General features: G+C 47.8%; 1 protein-coding gene across 6 annotated transcripts in view; it reads right to left on the reverse strand.

Annotated features, from left to right (window-relative positions):
• Positions 1-19,480, reverse strand: part of ASTN2 (astrotactin 2) — an 877,839-nt gene that overhangs the window by 227,439 nt on the left and 630,920 nt on the right. For all 6 annotated transcript variants that reach the window (XM_032419129.1, XM_032419128.1, XM_032419127.1 and 3 more), the window contains 2 exons: positions 17,446-17,550; positions 14,030-14,209 (listed from right to left, as the gene is read on the reverse strand). In XM_032419129.1, the coding sequence (XP_032275020.1) occupies positions 14,030-14,209; positions 17,446-17,550 (285 nt within the window). The remainder of the gene's footprint in view (positions 1-14,029; positions 14,210-17,445; positions 17,551-19,480) is intronic.

Below are 19,480 nucleotides of genomic sequence, written 5' to 3' on the forward strand. Positions count from 1 at the left end.
TCAAGAGTATTGTATCCCAGAAGGAAAGCTGCACAAAAAGCCTAAAGGCTTGTTATTTGATTAAAGTAGTCAGGATGTCATCTTGACACTTTTTGAGAGTTTAAATGGAGTCAAGATTTTATGTATATATAAATATATATATTTAGATAAAGTTATATACATGTATATTTATACACATATGTATGTGTATTTATTTTAAAACAGAAATATGCATGTTTAGCTATTCCTATAGATGGCTGGCATAAAAGGATTTTTCCTACAGGTCAATATTAACTCAAATAATTACAAAAATTAACATAAGGTATTAAGAGTACAATTGCTGGCTGCATACTGGGCTCTCCTAGAAACAAAGGTTGGTTGTCACAGACACTGAGCCTGTGGCCCTCCATCCCTAGCTGCCCATTATGCCTTGGGTCATGGAAGCAGCACCCTGAAAGTTCAGCACAGCCATAGAGCCAAACCTAGGCCCTCAGCATACCTCATGTGTAGGATAGGGTGCCCCCTCCATCCTCAGTCCTTTGCCAGATGCCATGGTGCTGGAAAAGGACACCTCCTTTCCCACACCCCTCGGCTTATCTGAGGAGTTCCCTGGGATCAACCAAGTGAGTAGCAAACAGTTTATATACTTTATAGGTGGTATCACCACCATCGTACGTGATGGAGTTTGCTGGAAAGCTGCTACTTTTCAGCCCTTAACTGGGATGTTCCTGATAATGGAACAGAACCCAAGGGTCAGCACAAGTGGCCAAACTTCATGCAGTCTTCTTTGCACTGGGTGCCCTGGCCAACAGTCAGCCCCATCTCCACATCTCTGTAGACTCTTGGGCCATTGCCAATGATGTGCTCATCTGGTCCAGCCAATGGCAGCAACAATTCCCTATCCAAGGTTGCCTCTTTAGGGTAAAGGTATCTGGGAATTTCTTGTGTCACAGATAACCCAAAACATATATCAAGATTACACATGTCTTTACACATACTAAATCCATAATAAAAGACCTCACTAAGACACTCCTTATCGCCTTCAGAGTTGCAGACATTACTGATAGTGACCAAAGCACTCATTTCACTTCTCAAAATATACAATGTTGGGCTCTTAATACACGGCATTTAGAATTTTCATCTCCCTTACCGCCTTCATAGAGTGCCATATTGGCTTACTTACACAAGTTGAAGTTCAGTTAAATGAAACATGGCGCATTTCAGTAGTCAAATATCCAGGGCAAATTGTAATAAAGATTCTGACTTCCATACTTGATGCTTGAATTCTGACAGCATTCACGCCCCACTACTCCCCGCCCCCCGCCCCGCTTCCCCATCAACCCCTCATTGGCAAACCTAGGTGCCACGTTTTAGTGCCAGAGGGAAGTTTAGAGCACGGCAACCCACCTCAACCCTACTCCACACCCCTACCCATTATATACAAGCCAAGCCAGTCTCCTCTCCTGGTTTTCTCAAGCCACTTGGGACCTGCTTGGGAGCAGAAAGCTTCATTATGTGAGTGTTACATCCTTTTATATCTGGGTGTGTTCCATCCTCTGAACCACATACCAGGCTGGAGTCCATCCCACTACTTTCGAGTGACCCACAAATGTTTAGAGATAAACGTTAAAACAACTTCACACTATGACAAATTATGTTTCATGAGTAATTTATGAGCAATCACATGAATAAGACAATGTGTTTTTGCGAAATGACATTTCATATTTAAACTTAAGAATAAAAACTCTCAGGTCCAAGGGTCTGGAGCTTGTTTAACAAATCTAATGATTCTGTTAAAGTGTTAGAAATATATTGGAAATATCATGGTTCAAAGGGTGGAAAGGGAGCAGGTATGCCTGTCTCCCCTGATCCATGACTCGGGGGCTGGATGTAGGAGAATGGAACTTGCACCAATCGGAGGAAAGGTGTGATGTGTACACACTCGGGCACTATATGCTGGACCTTCCATAAAGGCTAGTTAGTTAACTCTTGGCCAAATGAGCGGTGCAAATGATGAAGCCAAAAGCCTAGAAGTATGTATCCATTCCTCTGCTCTGGTGATGATGACTGCATAGACCTGTTTCCTTCCTCAGTGAAATGGGAGGTGTTAACTCCAGCCTACATACCATGCACTGGGACTGTTCCTCTGTGTCCCGTAACATTTTACCTAAGTAAAAGCTGGCCAGAAATGAGAAGTGTGGACAGCCCCTCTGAATGAAACAAAGCCTCTCTAAATAAAAGGTCAAAAACAATACTGGGTGTGGAGGGGCGGGTGTGTGTGTGGAAGTTGCTCCCTGAGGAAGCAAATTACAAAAGGGGATCTGTATTTTTACACTGGGAGCTTTGTCTTCTCCTGTGACGATTACCTACACAACTTGCGTTTTCAGGTCTTACCTTTTTTTTTGATCACCAGACCAGTATATGTCCAGCTGCCCACTTCATATTGCCAACTAGCTTGTCAACTGTGGGCTGGTGTGTTGGATGAAGATGTCCCTGAGAAACCTCAGACTCAACATACTCAAACCTGGCTCAGCTCTCCCAACACCTGCTGTTCTTTTGCTCTACTTTAAGAAACACTTCAGTGCCACCATTTCTCACCCATTTTATTTTCTTTTTCTTCAGCTGCATGACTACTGAATGTTAAACTGCTCTTACTTTTCTCCTGAAACAAGGCTACAACTTCCTAACTGATCTTCCCGACTCCAATCTAGTATTCCTTCCATTCCCAGGTCAAGCCCTATCCCGCACCAGCCAGAATCAAATTTTAAAATACAAATGATATCACATAGAATCTTTCAATGACCTTAAATTGCTCCTAGTAAAAGGACACATTTCTTAATGTGGTTCACGCATCCAGTGGGATTTGGCCTCTGCCACTCTATCTTCCTACATTTATCTCGGCACGGTTTCCTACCAATCTTCTCCATATACTTTTTTTTTTTTTTTTCTCTTATCTCGGGGCCTTTTTTTTGTATGTGCTTTTCTTGCCCCCTGATACTTTCACTCCTTAACCACCTCTGCTGCCTAAATCTTGCCTCCTGCAGGTTTTCTGGGATGCCCTTCCTGAGCCGCCCCATGGTTTGAGTCCGGTGTCCAGACCACACTTTGTGCTTCCTCCCCCTAGCGTTTACACATTGCATAGTGATTTCCTCATTACCTGTCTCTCTCCAAGTCTAGACTGAGCTCAGTGAAGGCTGAGCCACATTTAATTTACTGCTGCATTCGGACGGAGTAGAGGCACTCAAACTTGCTGGACAAAACCAGGGCATGGGGGCAGCCTAGCTCATATATTGATAGAAATGAACACTTTGTGTCACATTTAGCACCAGCCAGCTGTGCCCCCTTGTGCCCCTCCCACCAGCTGCCTCCCTGAATCACAGGACAGTAAGCTGCAACAGAAAATAGGATATGATTGAAAGGTGGGAGGAGTGGTTACCTCAGATTTCATTTTCCTTGGAGAATCTTCTCAACAATAAAATCATGAGAAGTTTCCTTGTGGAAATCCTAAATTTTATCTTTGTGCAAAACCACCACTGGAAGAGAAGGCTCAAAAAGATACCTTTGATATGCGATATGTAAACTGTATCTCAATAAAGCAATCACAAACAAAAAGGACATACATTTGGGCACAGGGTCTCTTGAATTGCCTCTTAGCACACCTTCTTGGAAGGAGGAGGGAGAAAAGGGAGCTGATTTAAATCCTAACCCTGTTACTAATTTATAGTTCCCTCTGAGCAAGTTTCTTATTACCCATTTCACCATCTATATTAATAGGTTTATTGAATTAAGGATCTTTCCAGTTGTAAATTTCAGTGATTCTGATGCTCCCGACCTCAGGGACTGCTTGGACTAAGATCTCTAAAAGGAGCCTTCCATCTCCTTGTGCACCCATGAAATGTGAGGGAACAGAAGTACAGACCCCAAGGATCCCAAGGAAGAACGTCTGAGGTCTAGGGCTTATGTGTCAGATAAAAAACAACCAAGGGCAGCTCCAACCCAATGGATCCATGGTCAAGTCAATCTCTAAGGCCTGGCTCAAGGCCTGGACCCTGACCCAGAGCCAAGGTGTTGCTAGAAAACAAGGATCTCAAGCCAGCTGACCGACACCATGCAGGCTAGAATCCTGCTGATCTGTCTGCCTCTTTTTTCACTCTTCCTGATCAACTACATCTACCTGTTTCAGGAGGAAGAGAAATGCCTCTCAGAACACTTTTTGGAGTGCCCACTGTGGTTAAGTAATAACAAAACATAAATGGTGAGAGGGCCGGAGCAAGAAAAGAAAGAAAGGAAAAGAGCAAATACTTCAACCAGCTATATGCCTTTGGATTATATACATCCCCCTTCCCCCTCCGCCCCCCCAACACCTCCTGATTCTCAGTTTCCTAGGCAGAAAGGCACCAGCTTTAGAGGGTCATTGTGAGGATTAAAGAGAGCGTGTACACGAAGTGCCCAGTGTGCCTCCTGGCATAGAGTGGTTCTCCGAACATGGTGTCTGTTCTTGGATGGATTAGGGCATGGGGGCCTTGGGGTCACAAGTCCTGGGATAGAATCCTGCCTCTGCCTATTTCCAGCCATGTGACCTTAAGCAGATGAGTTTTCTCATTTGGAAGATGGACATAATACCCTGGACCTCGTGGGGGTTCTTAACGAAGATCAAGGCAAGACCATGTGATTAACTGGCCCATAGTAAGAACACCATACAAATCAGTCATTGTTGCCCGCTCCTCCGCCATCCCCTTCCCCAACACACACAGCCCTACACATTCTTCTTGTGCATTAGAAGCTCAGCTTCCACCTGTGCAAACAGGCTCCCCTGTACCCAGGCTGAGCTTTCTGATAATTCTGCTTTCTATTCCCAACCCCCAGGTTCAGGAGGACTCAAATTTAAGTTGGCCAGTCACTGAGTGAGAAACAGTCGTGACTTTAGGTTTATCTTAGGCTTCTGTACTCAGGACTGGAAGGAGCTACACCACACCATTATGCCTTTTGTTTTAGAAAACTGATGGTAATAATAATCATCACTGACTCGATTGTGTCTCACAATAATAAATGATAATAATAACAGCTCGCATTTCCTGAGTATTTCTTACATGCCAGGTGCAGTGATAATCACTTTATAATCATTGCCTCGGTTCATTCCCATAACAATACTGTGAAGGAAGCAACACTATACCCATCTTAAAGATAAACTGAGACTCAGGAAATCAAAATGCCTTGTCCCACGCCACACATCTGGCACATGGGACAGATGACTCACACACACCTGATATGTATGCTGGTATTTGTTGATAGGTACTCCTTTGGTAAGGAGTGGGCAACAATGACGGATCTGTGTTGAGTTCCTACTATGAGCCAACTAATCACATGATCTCATCCCATCTTCATAACAACCTGAAAGGTTCAGATGCTTTTCCAACTATTCCCTGGGTACTTCTGAAACTGGCCTGGTGTTTTGACTTCATTGCAGGCATTTGGAGACTCAGCCTCTCCTGTGCATGAGAGTCCTCAGCTGGGGACAGAGGCAATGGCAGTTTCTCTGACTACTTGGAAGACTGAGGCACGGAGACATTCAAAGATCTAAAAAACAGGCCAGTGGCGTCCCTCAAGAGCACCTGAAAACATCCCGGCACTACTGCTCCCAACTGGTCTGAGAGGACTCAGATTTCACCAGGCTTTTCCACATCCCCAGATCTGTGTCTTGTCCCCTGCAATCCACCTCCACCAGCCGGGTGGCAAAGGCCCATCCCCTCCAGGGCTCTGCTGGGATGTCTTCTCCTCCAGGGAAATTCCCACCCACCCTACATGGTTAGGGACCAGTCTCCCAGCCTTGCTTCCTCCACTCCTGACCCTACACACACACACACACACACACACACACACACACACACACACAAGCTTTCCTCCGTCACAGCATTTATTAAAAGGTTTGTCATTGTCTGTTCACCGGTTAATCTTTCCCATTTGATTGTGAGCCTCCTGAGAGCAGGAAGTAGGTCTCACTCACCCCTAATACAGAGCCTGACATATAGTAGGGTCTGGACACACTAGTGTGGAACGATGGAGAGGTGAAAAAGGATGAAGGAAGGACAGGAGAGACAGAGTAGCAAGGAACGTGCCTTTGTGCTGTGGGATCTGTGAGTGAGGCTGCTCTCAGGAGGGTAGGTTCTGCCTGCTGCTGAGGACCTGGGGAAGGCAAAAGTGTCCCTCTGTGCCCCTGTGTTCCCTCCAGTCCTTTTTCTTCTTACTAAGGGGTTGAAGGCAGAGAGAGGACAAAAGCCCCATACTCATCTCCAGGGAAATTCCACATTCTTAGTGTAAGACTGCTGAGAGAGAAGGGTCCCACCTGACGGCCCTGTTCCTTCAGTCCCTGTATCACTTTTCTGGGAATAGGACCGTGATAGGGGAATAGGACTGTGATAAGGGAACAGGACTGTGACAGGGGAACAGGAGTGTTTTTGGCTCCTGTCTGAAGAGAATCAGAGTAACTAGATTACAACAGTATCAATCTCTTATTGCTTCCCTAAGTGGAAGGACAAGAGGGGCAGCCTCTAAGCCTTCAAGGAATGATGTATTTGTATGTGCATGTACCCTAAAATAATAAAACATGCAGTCTATCAACCAGTAACTCTCCCATCTTTAAGGATGTGGGGGGCTTTGGCAACCAGGAGTCTTTGAATTTGCTCTGAGTTTTCAGGAGGGTGAAGACCCAAAAAAACGCTGCTAGCTGGTTATTAGGATCCCCCCCTTGCAAATGCAGGTTCTAACTGATTGCATAAGCTGACCTCAACCTTCCCATCTGCCCAACGGGAACAGGATGGGAAACACCTTACACAAGAGTCGCTCTTTCTTTCTCTCACACCCATGACTGGTGTTGCTAAGGGATCACTGCATTCTTGTCACCAAGCCTGGTCCTGACCCAGAATCTCTTTCAGCGAGCCCTCCAGGCGGCTACTACCTTGTGATCAAAATGGGCCCACAAAGAGAAGCTCACCCTGGCTCGAGGACTGCCAAGGTTCCTTCCAGCTCTGACGTTCTAGGGTTTGGCTCTGCCTTACAATGCTGCCACTAAGTTAAAAGGAAAAGTGAGTTACACAGAGGGGTATCGGTGAGTAGAGTATCTCCTCCCCTGCCCGCGCTGAGGGCCTACGCTCTGAGTCCTCACTTCCCTCAGTTCTTTTGACGGTAGGTAAGAGAAACAGAACAGAAGTGCAAATGGTTCCCTTGGGCCTGATGCCAGCATCTAGAGAGTTCTCTGAGGCTGCTGTGGTCGGGACAAACACGGTCCTTTTGATGAAAGCAGGCTGGGTTCAAATCCCTGCTCTGCCAAGCTCCCTGGTGTGAACTCCCACAGACCATCTCACCCTTCTGAGTCTCACTCCCCTCAAGCATGAAATGCAGATAACAATGCCTCTCTTCCAGGCTCGTTGTGTGAGGAGTAAATTGGATGAAAAAATGTACGTGAAAATGCTTTGTGAGCTGTTCTGCGTGGAGCCCTGCGAAGGATTATTATTCCTGGTGCGCACCAATAGGAAAACGACTAGGGTGTTCCGTTCCAGATGGACTCAATCTAAACCGGGGAGCAAATGCTTTTTTTGGTAATTTCATCTGGTGGAAATGGCAGTCTCATGGGCCTATTTGTGTTTAATGAACCACATCCTGTATCGTCTTTTTGCAAGGTTCTGAGGAGAATTAAGTTAGTTCTCTCCTCTCGTGTGCTGCAGATGGGTGCGTGTCCAGCTCATATTTAACCTCCTCTGACCTCGCTACTCTCCAAGGAAACACTACCTCAGAGCTAGACACATCCTACAAATAGCTGCATGGAAGCCACGAAGCCATGAAGCCAGGGGAAGGGAAAGGGGTACGCAGCCACCTCCCACCACCTCGCTGGGACCCGGGCGTAGATGAATGTGGCCAGGCTCTGGTCCCTGACTCCTGCCATCCTTAAGGATTGTGAGGCTGGGTGTGCCTGAGAGGCAGACAGCCTGGAGCAGGTGGGGCTGGGGAGGTTGGCTGGGGACACATCAGATCTGGGAGGGCCCTGAGGCCATGGGGAAGAGTGTGGAAGTTAGCCTCAGGGCAATGACAAAGCACCCAGGAGTTTTCACCCAACAAGTAGCCTGATGGTATTTCTGTTAACGGGTAATTGTATATGTCAGCTTGACTGGGCCGTGGGGTGTCCAGATATGTGGTCAAACACTATCCTGGGTGTGTCTGTGAGGGTGTCAGTGAGGGTGTTCTGGATGAGATCAGCAGCAGACTGCCCTCCTTAATGTGAGTGGGCCTCATCCAATCAGTTGAAGGACTGAATAGAATAGAAAGGCTGACCCTCCCATGAGTAAGAAAGAACTCCTCCTGCTTGACTGGAACAACATTCTCTTCTTGCCTTTGGACTCAAACTGAAACATTGGTTCTTCTTGGGTCTCAAGCCTGCCAGCTTTGGAATTGGAACTTATACCATCAGCTCTCCTGAAGTTCCAGTTTGCTGAACAGATCTTGGCTTGAAACTTCCCAGCCTGCATAATCACATGAGCCAATTCCTCATAATAAATCTCTCTCTCTCTCTCTTTCTTTCTCTCTCTCTCTATATATCTTATATATGAATATTATATATAATAGAGATTTTTATCCATCCATCCATCCATCCATCCATCCATCTAACCATCCTGTTGGTTCTGTCTCTCTGGAAAGCACTGATGGATCCTTATCTTCAGGGCTGCTGTGTGGTTTGGATTGATGGGAGATAAGAGTGGCTGCAGGGGGTCCAGGTGGAATGCCAACGCTAGAGTCCAGGCAAGCCATGATGGCAGCTTGACACAGGGCACAGCAGTGAGATGGAAAGAAGTGGGCAAATTCAAGACCTAATTGGGAATTAAAATGGAGAAGATTTGGGAAATGGGGGGAGCTAGGGAGAGGAGGATATGAAGACGGACTCAGGATTCTGGTTCTGCCTACAAACAGATCAGGGCACATTTCACTAGAATGCTGGGAAAACGCGAGGTTGTGTGGGGCAGAGTTTGGGTGGGCAAGGGAGCTGGCATAACGGCAAATACCAGGGGAAAGCTTGGAGGCGGAGGTATAAAGTGGGAGTGGTCAATGTAGGGATGGTAACAGAGTCCCCACAGAGAGAAGACGGTCCAGGAAGAGGGGCCCAGGCCAGGGTCCTGTGAAGCCACATGGACTGGGCTGGTAGAAGAGCATGAGCCTGCAAAGCAGACAGAGAAGAAGCCAGCAGGAAGGCAGGTGACTCACAAAGAAGATCTGGGACAATGGAAGCAAACACAGAAAGTACCTCTAGCAGGAAGTGGTCAGCTCTGTCAAATGCTACAGAAGGTCAAGCAAATGGGACCTGAAAACTGCCCCCCGATGATTAAATCTACAGAGAAGTAAACCAGTACCCAGGCAGGTCTCAGTTCTGAGAACAACTCCTTTCATGTCTGGTTGCTGTCTTTGAAGCAAGCTCCCTCAGGAAACTGAAAGCCCAGGAGAGTTCTCCAGCCCACATCAGCCCCTTGACCACAACTGTCCTCACAAAAGGAGGTGACAGTTGACTATCTTTTCCTTCTCCTCCCCCCACCTCAACCCCTGGGCTGCCTTTCAAACAGCCAAAACTCCTTTAAAGCATAGCCTAGGAATGCAGCCGCTGACATTCAGAAGTGCATTGTAATTCAAATGGAAATGCAGAAATTCATTCCCTTGGACAGTCTTGGGAAATTATAACAGAGATAAAACATCTTTTAAAGGTGGCAACAGGCATTTATCTGTGAGGACATCTCTTTACCATGGACAATCCCAATCTTAACTCAAGAGCAGTATAACCTTCACTAGAAAATGTCCTTTCACAGGGTCACCGAGTCTATAAACTTGGAAAAGGCTTATTAATTACATACATTTTCTCTTCTACACTTTGTCTCTCGTGTGTGTGTGTGTGTGTGTGTGTGTGTGTGTGTGTGTGTATTCTGGTATGCACCTGTCTTCCTCTCTGTGTTTTTCTGACTCCTCCTACCTCCCTCAGTTGGTCTCTCTCTCATACACACACACACACATGCCCCTGGGAACATAGTTACCAGAGCAGATGTGGCAGCTATGGTGGGAGGGAATGGGTTGGATCAAGATGATCATTAGGTGTCCAGCTCAGTGCGAGATGAGTCCACTGATGGACTATGCTTCCATTGGAGCCTGTATTTTGCATATGAGGAAAGTGATCTAGAGAATGAATCAATTTGCCCAAGATCACACAGCCGGTAAGAGGTAGAGCTGGGATTTGAACCCGATTCCATCTGACTGCAAAACCTCTGCTTTATCTCCAAATGGGGAAGTCTTTATCCAAGGTAGCCAGAGGATGGGTAACTTTTTTTATCATAATTAAGATAAAAGAGTGTATCAAGGTCACAGCTAGACAGTATCCGTGAGTATCTAGTCAAAGAGTGAATTGGGAGAAAGGTAGCTTTTTTAAAAATATGCGCATATCAGGAACACAGCAGCATGTAGTGAAAGTATTAAGCTGAAGGCAAGAGACTGAAACCTTCATGGGGTGCTTGGGGCACGGCCCGGGAGCAGAGGCGAGGGCCGGAGGAGACTCATGGGCGAAGCAGCTTCCACACTAAGCACTCCTGGGCCTGGAGGGTCCAGGGATGACTTTGGCTACTTCTAAGGTCTTCCTGGCTTCTGACAGGCACCATCTAACTGGCCTGTTCAGTGCTCCGGTCTCCTCCAAACTGAGAAATGCTGAGACCCACTAGGTGGTAGCGAACTCCACCTCCCTGACTAGATCTTTCCAGTCCTGCTTGGCATGTCCAGCGCCCCCTGGAATCAGTGTCGCAAGGTGGGTCTGTTCTTTTAGCTTTCACTCTGCCCTGCTGCAGGGAAAACGATACACAGACACCCCTTCCCTGCCGCCCACCGCATCACGGTAGCCACCGCCAATTGATCATAATGTTCTTGGCCAAGGGCTCCGTGGCCTCCATACAGTGGCCTAGCTAAGCCATTCCCTAACTGATCAGAATTGGCCCATGGAAGAATAGATACGGGCCATCACATGATAGTGACTAGGTTCTTTACCATGTGCCCACCCCCTCCCTCTTTCCAGCTGTCTACCCGTGGGTTAAAAAGAAAATGGTGAAATGCTGGAAGTCTAAGACAGACTGGGAAGGAACAACGTGGGGACAGCGCCCACATTTTGTCTCCTGCGGTGCCCCGGCACCAGGCACAAGGTCTGCCGAGAAGCGGCCCTTAGGAAATATTAGTGAACTAAAGAATTAATGAATGATAAATGTGACTTTCTTTTTTTTCTTTTTCTTGTGGAACACACACTGAGAAGCACTTAGGGGAATAAGAGTAAAATAAACCTCTCATGGGAATATTTTAATCAGGCACATTCAGCCCCAAACCCTTGGCCTTTCCAGTGATTTCTGGTGGCTGCCCCAGATCACAGGAGGAACAAGAGACCCCTCGTTAGTAAACTTGGAAAGGCTAGGACATTTGTTTCTAATTTCCATGGACACCGGATCTAGGGTGCAGGGAATACCGTACTCAGGTTGGAATTCAAACACCGTCCCTTTCCCTCATAAACTGTGACCCCCCCCCCCCCCCAGCAAGCCCCTTTTCTTCTCTAAGCTTCAGGTTTCCCGGTCTAAGATGAGGGGTGAATGGGATTCTTGCCTTCTTTGCCTCAAGGGGTAAGTGGGAGAACACACAGGACTATACACTGTAAAGTGCTGTTACTCATGCCCTATTGGGTCTCTTTTCCTGACCTTCTCTTCCAGCTTTGGTCCTTCCCGTCAAGGACAAGCCACCACCTGGGGCTAAACATAGATTTCAAAGTCTCCAGGAACCCCTCCACCCCTCCACTCTCTAGGTTGAAAGGATATTTGTCCTTTTCTAGCGACATAGGTGCGTCACAGGGAGATTAAGGAGTGTCATCCATGAGCAGGAGCTGTGGCCAGGTCTAGAATCCTCAGCTCCTGCCCACAAGTTTTGCTTTAACCCAAGCTATCATTTTTCATGTGCTGACTACATGCCAGACATTTTACCTGTACTATCTCATTTCGTTCTCCCAAAAGCCATGCCAGGGAATTCCTATCCCCCATTTAACACACGAGGAAACAGAAGCTTAGAAGTTCCTTGCCCGAGGTTACCTGGCAGGGATGGAAGGAGAGACAGGGGGACTTGAAAGCCTCTCTGTCCCACCCCAGCACCGCGCGAGCTCTCTCCTCTTCCCACAGCTCTGCCCCCAGAGAGATCTGCTTTCAAACCCAGACCCATCCTGACCCGCTTCCTAGGGCGCCCTTGTGCAGCACGTGCCCATGACACAGAGTCGATGGCTGGGGACGGAAAGGTCACCCACTACCTCTGAGTCCAGAGTTCTTCTAGTTCTTCAGGGGAAAATCCCCTGCTTCTCAGCCTCCCCCTCGCAAACATCACTCCCACATTAAAAAAAAAAAAACCCACAGTGTTTCGTGTGCCCTCTAGGTCACAGCAGGTGGAGAGAGCAAGAAGTGTTAAGGTGGTCTCCGCGTACCCCTGGGCCCTTCTTGGGAGCAAGCGTACCTCAGAAGCAAGAAATGTGACTCCGCACACGCAGCCCAGAGAGAAAAGCTACCACACGAAGTTCTCCCAACAAGTCTGTGGCTACCCCGAGGGCTCTGGGGGTCTTGAAGGGGGCCCCCAGCTGCTGTCGGCATTCCTCCTGCCCCCAAACCCATCCTACTTGCCACAGAGTCCATGCATCCACGGCATAAGGAGTGGAGTTTTCTGGAGGGAAAGAGGCCAAGGCCTGGAAGCAGTTGAGGATGGAGATGACGTGGTATTTAGCATGACAGTGGTGTCCCGGGCCCCAAGTGCAGGCTGAGGCGAATTAGTTCAGTGACCACAGTGAGCGAAGGTTTTTATAAACATAACCTAATTGTATTACTTCAAAGTCCTGAAGCTTATTGCCCTGCTTAATGATGTGTCACGTTATTTATAGGGTAAGACAATGAGACTTCTATTGATTTAATGCACTTCCTTAAAGACCGTCATTGTCACAGCCATAAAAACACAGTTATTCCCAGACAACTCAATTATGTCCCCTGCATCTATAAACCACCCCGTGCCCCACACAGCTGCACACAGGAGGCAGGGAGGGGTGAGACCATGGTGGGGGGTGCAAGCCCCCAGGGGCAAAAGGCAAGGTTCTGGATATGGTAAAGGCAGGTGCATGGGGGCTTCATCCAGTCAGGGAGGAGGGGCAGCATGAAAAACCCTGGATGGGGAGCATGGAGCACCCCACTTTGTCTTGGACCCACCCAGTGGAGCTCAGTGACACTCAGCAAGCTTCCTCCTCCCTCTGGGCCTTAGTTTCTCCAACTGCAAACTTGGGGTGCTAAGCCCAGTGAGACTCATAAGGAAGGTCCCTTCTGGCTCCCACATTCTGGGGTTTTAAGAGTTATGTTGATTTGGTTTCTGAGATGGGGTGGCTGAGCCATGTGAAGAAGGTGGCAGCACCCCACCCTTTGTGTCCATCGAGAGCTCTCCTTTCTCAATTAATTGATAATAACAATGACAACAGGAAGCAGTTCTCACCCTGCTACTTATTAGCTGTGTATCTACGGGCACTTGACTTGGCATGACTGAGACTCATTTTCTCCGCCTGCAAAATGGGGATGTGAATACACGGACCTGTTAAAACACACAATGCAAGTATGGAATAGTTCTGTCTTTCTCAAAATGCTGTGACACTAACTGCTTCCCTTTCAAGGTGGGACAAGAATGGCTACTTAAGCACCCATTTCACAGGAAGGGAAAACTGAGGTGGGAAGGGACTGAAGCTCCCAAGGTGAGTGGCAGAAAGCTGGAAACAAGGAGCCTGCAGTACAAGGAAGGAGTTTTGGAGTCCAGCCCACTACCCTAGGGTCTCAGAAAAGGCCTGAACTGAAAGAATCCTGAGGTATCATCATACGGCCCCTCATCCTATCCATGGAGAAACCGAAGCCCAGAGAGGGGCAGGGAATGCCGAAGGCCACACAGCTTAGACATGGCCGAGCCGGGGTCTAGCTTGTCGGAGGAGACTTACCTTTCTGATACTGGAGCCACAGCTGTTGCTGGACCTTCTTGCTGGGGAAGTGGATGATGCAGGTGAGCTCGGAGCCGTAGAGGGCCTCTGCAATGTAGTGGGAGCCGTAGTGCTGGATGAAGGACAGCAGCTCCTCCCGACTGCTCTCCCTGGTCAGGATCTTGAGGACGTTGTTGAAGCCTGGACACAGGAGAAGCACGTGGAGGGTCAGATCTGGGAGGCTGGTGGCGGGCAAGTTATAAGCGGCCGGGGGCTCTCTCCAGCCTGGATTTGGTGTCACCCCAGGATCAGCCTGGTGGCTGCCGTTGTCTGAAGGGGAAACCCCCCCTCGCTCACACAGCAAAAGGTTGCTCTCTCTGGTCGACACGCAAGACCCTGCAGCCAAGAGGGAACCAACGGCAGAGGAAGGCCTCAAGCCTGTTGACCGAGGTCATGGGACCTGAAAGTCGCCATCAGGAAATCAAAGCTGACGTCTGTCCCGAGCAACTAACGGGCACCAAGCACACTGCTCGCTGTTTCTCCCACTGGTTCCAGTTTAGTCTCAGCCCCAACGCTGCAACCCCCACTGTGTACATGAGCAAGTCAAAGCTCAGACTCTGAATGATTTCCTTGGTCTCCCAGCCAGAGGAGCTAGGCCTCCAAGCCCCTTCTGCTCTCACTCCAAAGCATATGCATTTTCCACTGCACCCAGTCACCCAGGGCTTGAACTGCCCACAGCTGGAGCCCCGGGGCTGCGCTGGCCCAGGCTCGGCAGATATCCTGATGTCCTCGGATCTGATCCCTGGCTTGGCTTCCTAGAACACTGCTTCCCTTTCTGCCTCTACCTCCCTGAAAGAGTGGTAGTTCCATCTCCTGACAGTGTCAAGGGCCTCCTTGCTGCTCTTAGTCCTGTGCCAAGGAGACCTAGGTCCTCCGTGCCTAGCACAGAGCCTGCGCAGCAATGACTCCGTAAACACAGCTCCGTGCTCCTTGCTCTGACAGGCAGGTCACCAAGCTGTTCTTCCGAGAGCCTTAAGACCTGCCTGAGCTCCTTCCTGCTACCAATGACCAGTCTACCCACGACCTCACCTGGTATTCCAGGTCTCCAAGGGCATCTCCCATGAGCCACTGTATCAGGCTTTACATCCAGCCAAATCAGCCTTCTTAGGTCTCCTAAACGTGACCTGAGATTTCCACCATCCTTTCTTCATTTACAGCCCCCAAACTGCAAAACGTACACACATACACACCACCGTTCACCGGAAATGGCCTCTCCACCTCCTCCCTAAGTCATTCCTATGCTCTAAGGCTCTGGAAGGTCACTCCCACCCTCCCAAGAAGCTGTTCACACAATCTTGGCCTGGGGCACCTAGGCTTTGCACTTTCAGTGGGCACCACCTTGAAAGCAGAAGTTCCATTCCACTTGTCTTTGATTGTGCACATGCATCCTTCCCCACCCCACCCCAACCAGGTACAAGGGCACAGTTCCCGGGACACGGCAGAAACACCAACCGCCATTATTATGAAAGCAATGGATTCTGTGCCACATCAAAGCAAACTGTAAAAGAGCAAGCAAGCTCTCCTTCAACATTAAACATGAACTCCAATTTGCCAACATTTCATTTACAAGGGGGTTCTCAAGAGCATCATCATTGATTAATTAAAGCTGATACACCTCTGTAGTTCTAACAGATACATCGCTGTCTGATTCACAAGTGAGGTGCGAGGGTGTGGGTGGTGGGGAAAACAGAAACATGCCTCAAAGAATGAGTGTTTGATTAGGACAAACTCCACCAATCTGTTAACTCCTGCAACTGGTAATTAATACAGCAGTGTTAATGATGAGATTGTTTCTCTTAAACAATAAATAACCATGGAGATGACCTGTGGCTCTTTATCCAGGCAGACAAAACTGCAATCAAATCCCTGCTCTCCTCCTGTTCGGCCACTTACTAGCTGTGTGACCTTGGGCAAGTTACGTAACCTCTCTGACCCTCAGTTTCCTTATCTGAAAAAAAATGGGATAAATAATGTCTTCCTTGCAGGACTGATAGAAGTCCTAAGATATAAAATGTTATAAAGCACTTAGCCAACGGCAGCAGTAATTACTATTTATACTTCCCAGATGGGAAAGTCCTCTGATTCCTAGGCTAAAAGAGTTTTGTGTTGCTCAGGAACAAAATGATCCTGAAAAAGAGAAGATAAGAAAAGTGCTGGCAAATACATAGGAAGCGCCCGGACAATAACCCAGTGGCAGTGTTATGAGTAAGAGCCAGGGTAGAAAACCCCATCTTTCCAGAGTCCTTCACTCATTCCGAATTTTTCAGTTTTCATTTTTTTAATTCCTTTATCAAACAAGAGTATCAACCCTGTGTTGATTCTCTGTTACAGAGACTATAGGAATATAGGAAACAGGGATAGGGAAATGGATGGGGCCCACACTGTACCTGCAATTCTTGGGTCAGTGTGGGAAACAGACATGGCTCAGATATGAATCAAGCATATTGGTGCTTTAATACAGGTAGTTGCTTTTTTTTTTTTTTTTTAAGATTTTATTTATTTATTTGAGAGACAGTGAGAGAGAGACCATGAGCAGGGGGAGGAGCAGAGGGAGAAGCAGGCTTCCCGCTGAGCAAGGAGCCCGATATGGGACTCGATACCAGGACCCTGGGATCATGACCTGAGCCGAAGGCAGAGGCTTAACCGACTGAGCCATCCAGGCGCCCCTATAGGTAGTTGCTTGCACGGAATTCCTTGAGTTATTCTGGGGGAAGTGGAGGATGCAGGAGGAGTCTCCCAGTACTGCAGGATGTGCTCCCTGGGCAAGGAGATCCAGGCAGAGGGAACAGCATGTGCAAAGTCACAGAGGCATGAAAGAACATGTCCCATTCTGAGAATTACAAATTGTCTGCATCACATGACACACAGGGTGTGTTCAGGTGGAGTGGGGGCATTGTACGTGCATGTGTGTTGGAGGAATACGTGTTATTACTGTATAGGAGATGGGTAGGAAAGGAAATCATCCAGAAGACACAAGAACTTAAAATCCACAAGCCTGAAATATATAGAACATAAATGTCATTTATGTACGATGTCTTTTATGACATTATAGATTGTCATTTACCCCCTCCTCTCCTATTCACCCTTCCCTGCACTACTATGATACCCCTTCCTCCAGGAAGCCCCTCTGACTGCTCAGGACAGCTCCCTCCTCTGGGGTACCGCTGCCCCATTATTGCATAGAACTTACCCCAATGTAAGGACGTCACTGTCTGCTTGTCCATCCACCCTCCCTGTGAGCTCCTTCATGGCAGGGAAGGCCTGGCCTCATTCCCTCAGCATCCCCAGCCCAGGGCCTGGCACAGCCCAAGTCCTCAATAACATGTGCTGAATTACCCCAAGCCCCTTGGCTGCCCGGGGAGGGGGGCAGTCCTCACCTGCTGAGAGGGTGATGGTGCTGAGCTTCACACGATAGAGGTTGCTTCGGACCCGCCATTGCTGCACCATAGGGTAACCCATGGCCTCGTCATACCTGACGTCCCCTGGAGGACAGAAGGGGAAGGTCAGGGGAGGCCAGCATTTAGAGAACACTCACCAAAACTGGGCTCTGAGTAATGGCCACTGCTTCTAAATAGGCAGAGGCTCAGCCTTAGCGTGCAGGCTCTCACTGGAACCAACAGCTTTATCCGGACCTGCCTCCAGGCCTCTTCCTGGCCTTTGATCTCAGCCCCCATCCTTTTTCTCTTCCCAACAGCTTGCAAGCAAGCCAAAGTAGATTTAGGATTCCGCTTAACCCTGCAGGCAACTTGCCATGGGTCATTAGGCAGCTTTGTGCCTCAGTTTCCCCATCTGATACTATGGCTACCTGTGCTGACATTACTTCACAGGTGCATTGTGATACTCAAATAAGGCAACAGAAATGGAAGTCTTGCGGTGACCTAGCAATGCTGTACAGACTCGGGGGTCAGCAAACCACAGCCCATCCTGCACATATTGCCCTACGGCGGCTTTCGCACAATGACCGCGGAGATGAGCGGCTGCCTGCAGGGCCTAGCACATTTATGATCCGGCCCTTTGTGTTTGCTGACCCCTGTGTGGACCACTGTTTCCTAACATGGAAACGTGGGATGTGCATAAGGATCTCATGAGATACCTGCGCACACACAGAAAAGCCCACATTTCAAGTAAGACTGAGTTAAATGAAGTTAAACAAGATTTTTAAAAATCTGTATAATTTCTTAGCACCTTGACTAGATTAATATGCATTCTAAAGCTCTATGAAGGTAGCAGTGTACAGCATTTTGCAAACTTTTATGACTGAGGAATCCCGTTTTTCCAGAGGGTTCACTGAAACTCATGTTCCATAGAATGCATTTTGGGAAACACAGGTATAGACAAAGAATAAACAAAGACAAAAACAACACAATGTTAGCAAGCGGTAATTCTGAGTGGTGGGTGTATAAAAGATTCTTGTTTCCTGATTTATATTCATTCATCTGCATTTTCTAAATTTTCTGCTGTAAGCATTGAAAACTCTCTTTGTCTACAATCGGGAAGAAATACATGGAAAAGAAATGCTAGTCACATCAGCAGTTAATATTATTGTTGTTATGTATCCTCTGCAAATGGCAGACACATTTTCTGTCCTTTTCCCTTGTCCCCTGGTGAGGAGGCACTTAAAGAGATATTTGATACCAAGATGAAAATGAGAATCTCATTGGAACAAATGATTTCTTCCTGGACGTTACTGCAGTATTAAAAGTTGTCCATTACTGTCAACTTTTTTTTTTTTCCCCTCCTTAGCCTTTTCAGGAATAACATAATTTTTTTAGAAGCTTTCATTTTAAAGTAAAATATTCATGATCTCCAAATATATGTCTACTGGAGCGAGGTTGTTTTATTATAAATATGTCCTCTCTGTTTATCTGCTCTGCCTGTCCTGTCCTTCCTCTGGAGAGGTTGGGGAGGGAAGGAGAACGGGTCAGGGAGGAAGGACAGGCCGTTGTTTCGAGTCAGGGAGGAGAAACCAGTTTGCACAGCAAAACCAGACACTTGCGGCCAAGCAGCCTCTGCCCCATCCTTTGTGCTCGTCCTGATTCACAGCAGGCTTGAAATGGGTGTTGGAAACTGGGGCCCATCCTCAAGAGAGGGAGGCAGAGCATTCTGATGTAGGCTGTGGATGCAGTTCATTCACTGGGTGGCATGATATCCAAAAGAAAAAAAAATGCTACCTCTTTTGATTACCAAGACATGTATAAAGCCATCATCTTCGCCCCTCACACCCCATAACTGGTCAGCATTCTGCCCTTCACTTCTCTCCATCCCTGGTCCTTCCTGTATTCCAGGCTGGAATATAAGCTCCTCCCGTGGAATGTCAGCTTCTTGAGGTCGAGGCCATGGTCTTTATTATTCTCACTCCTGCAGAGCCTAGAACAGAGCCTGGTACATAATAATAGGCTCCCAACAAATGCT

Source organism: Phoca vitulina, unplaced genomic scaffold (genome assembly GCF_004348235.1).
Source record: "Phoca vitulina isolate PV1807 unplaced genomic scaffold, GSC_HSeal_1.0 scaffold21, whole genome shotgun sequence".
NCBI lineage: Eukaryota > Metazoa > Chordata > Mammalia > Carnivora > Phocidae > Phoca > Phoca vitulina.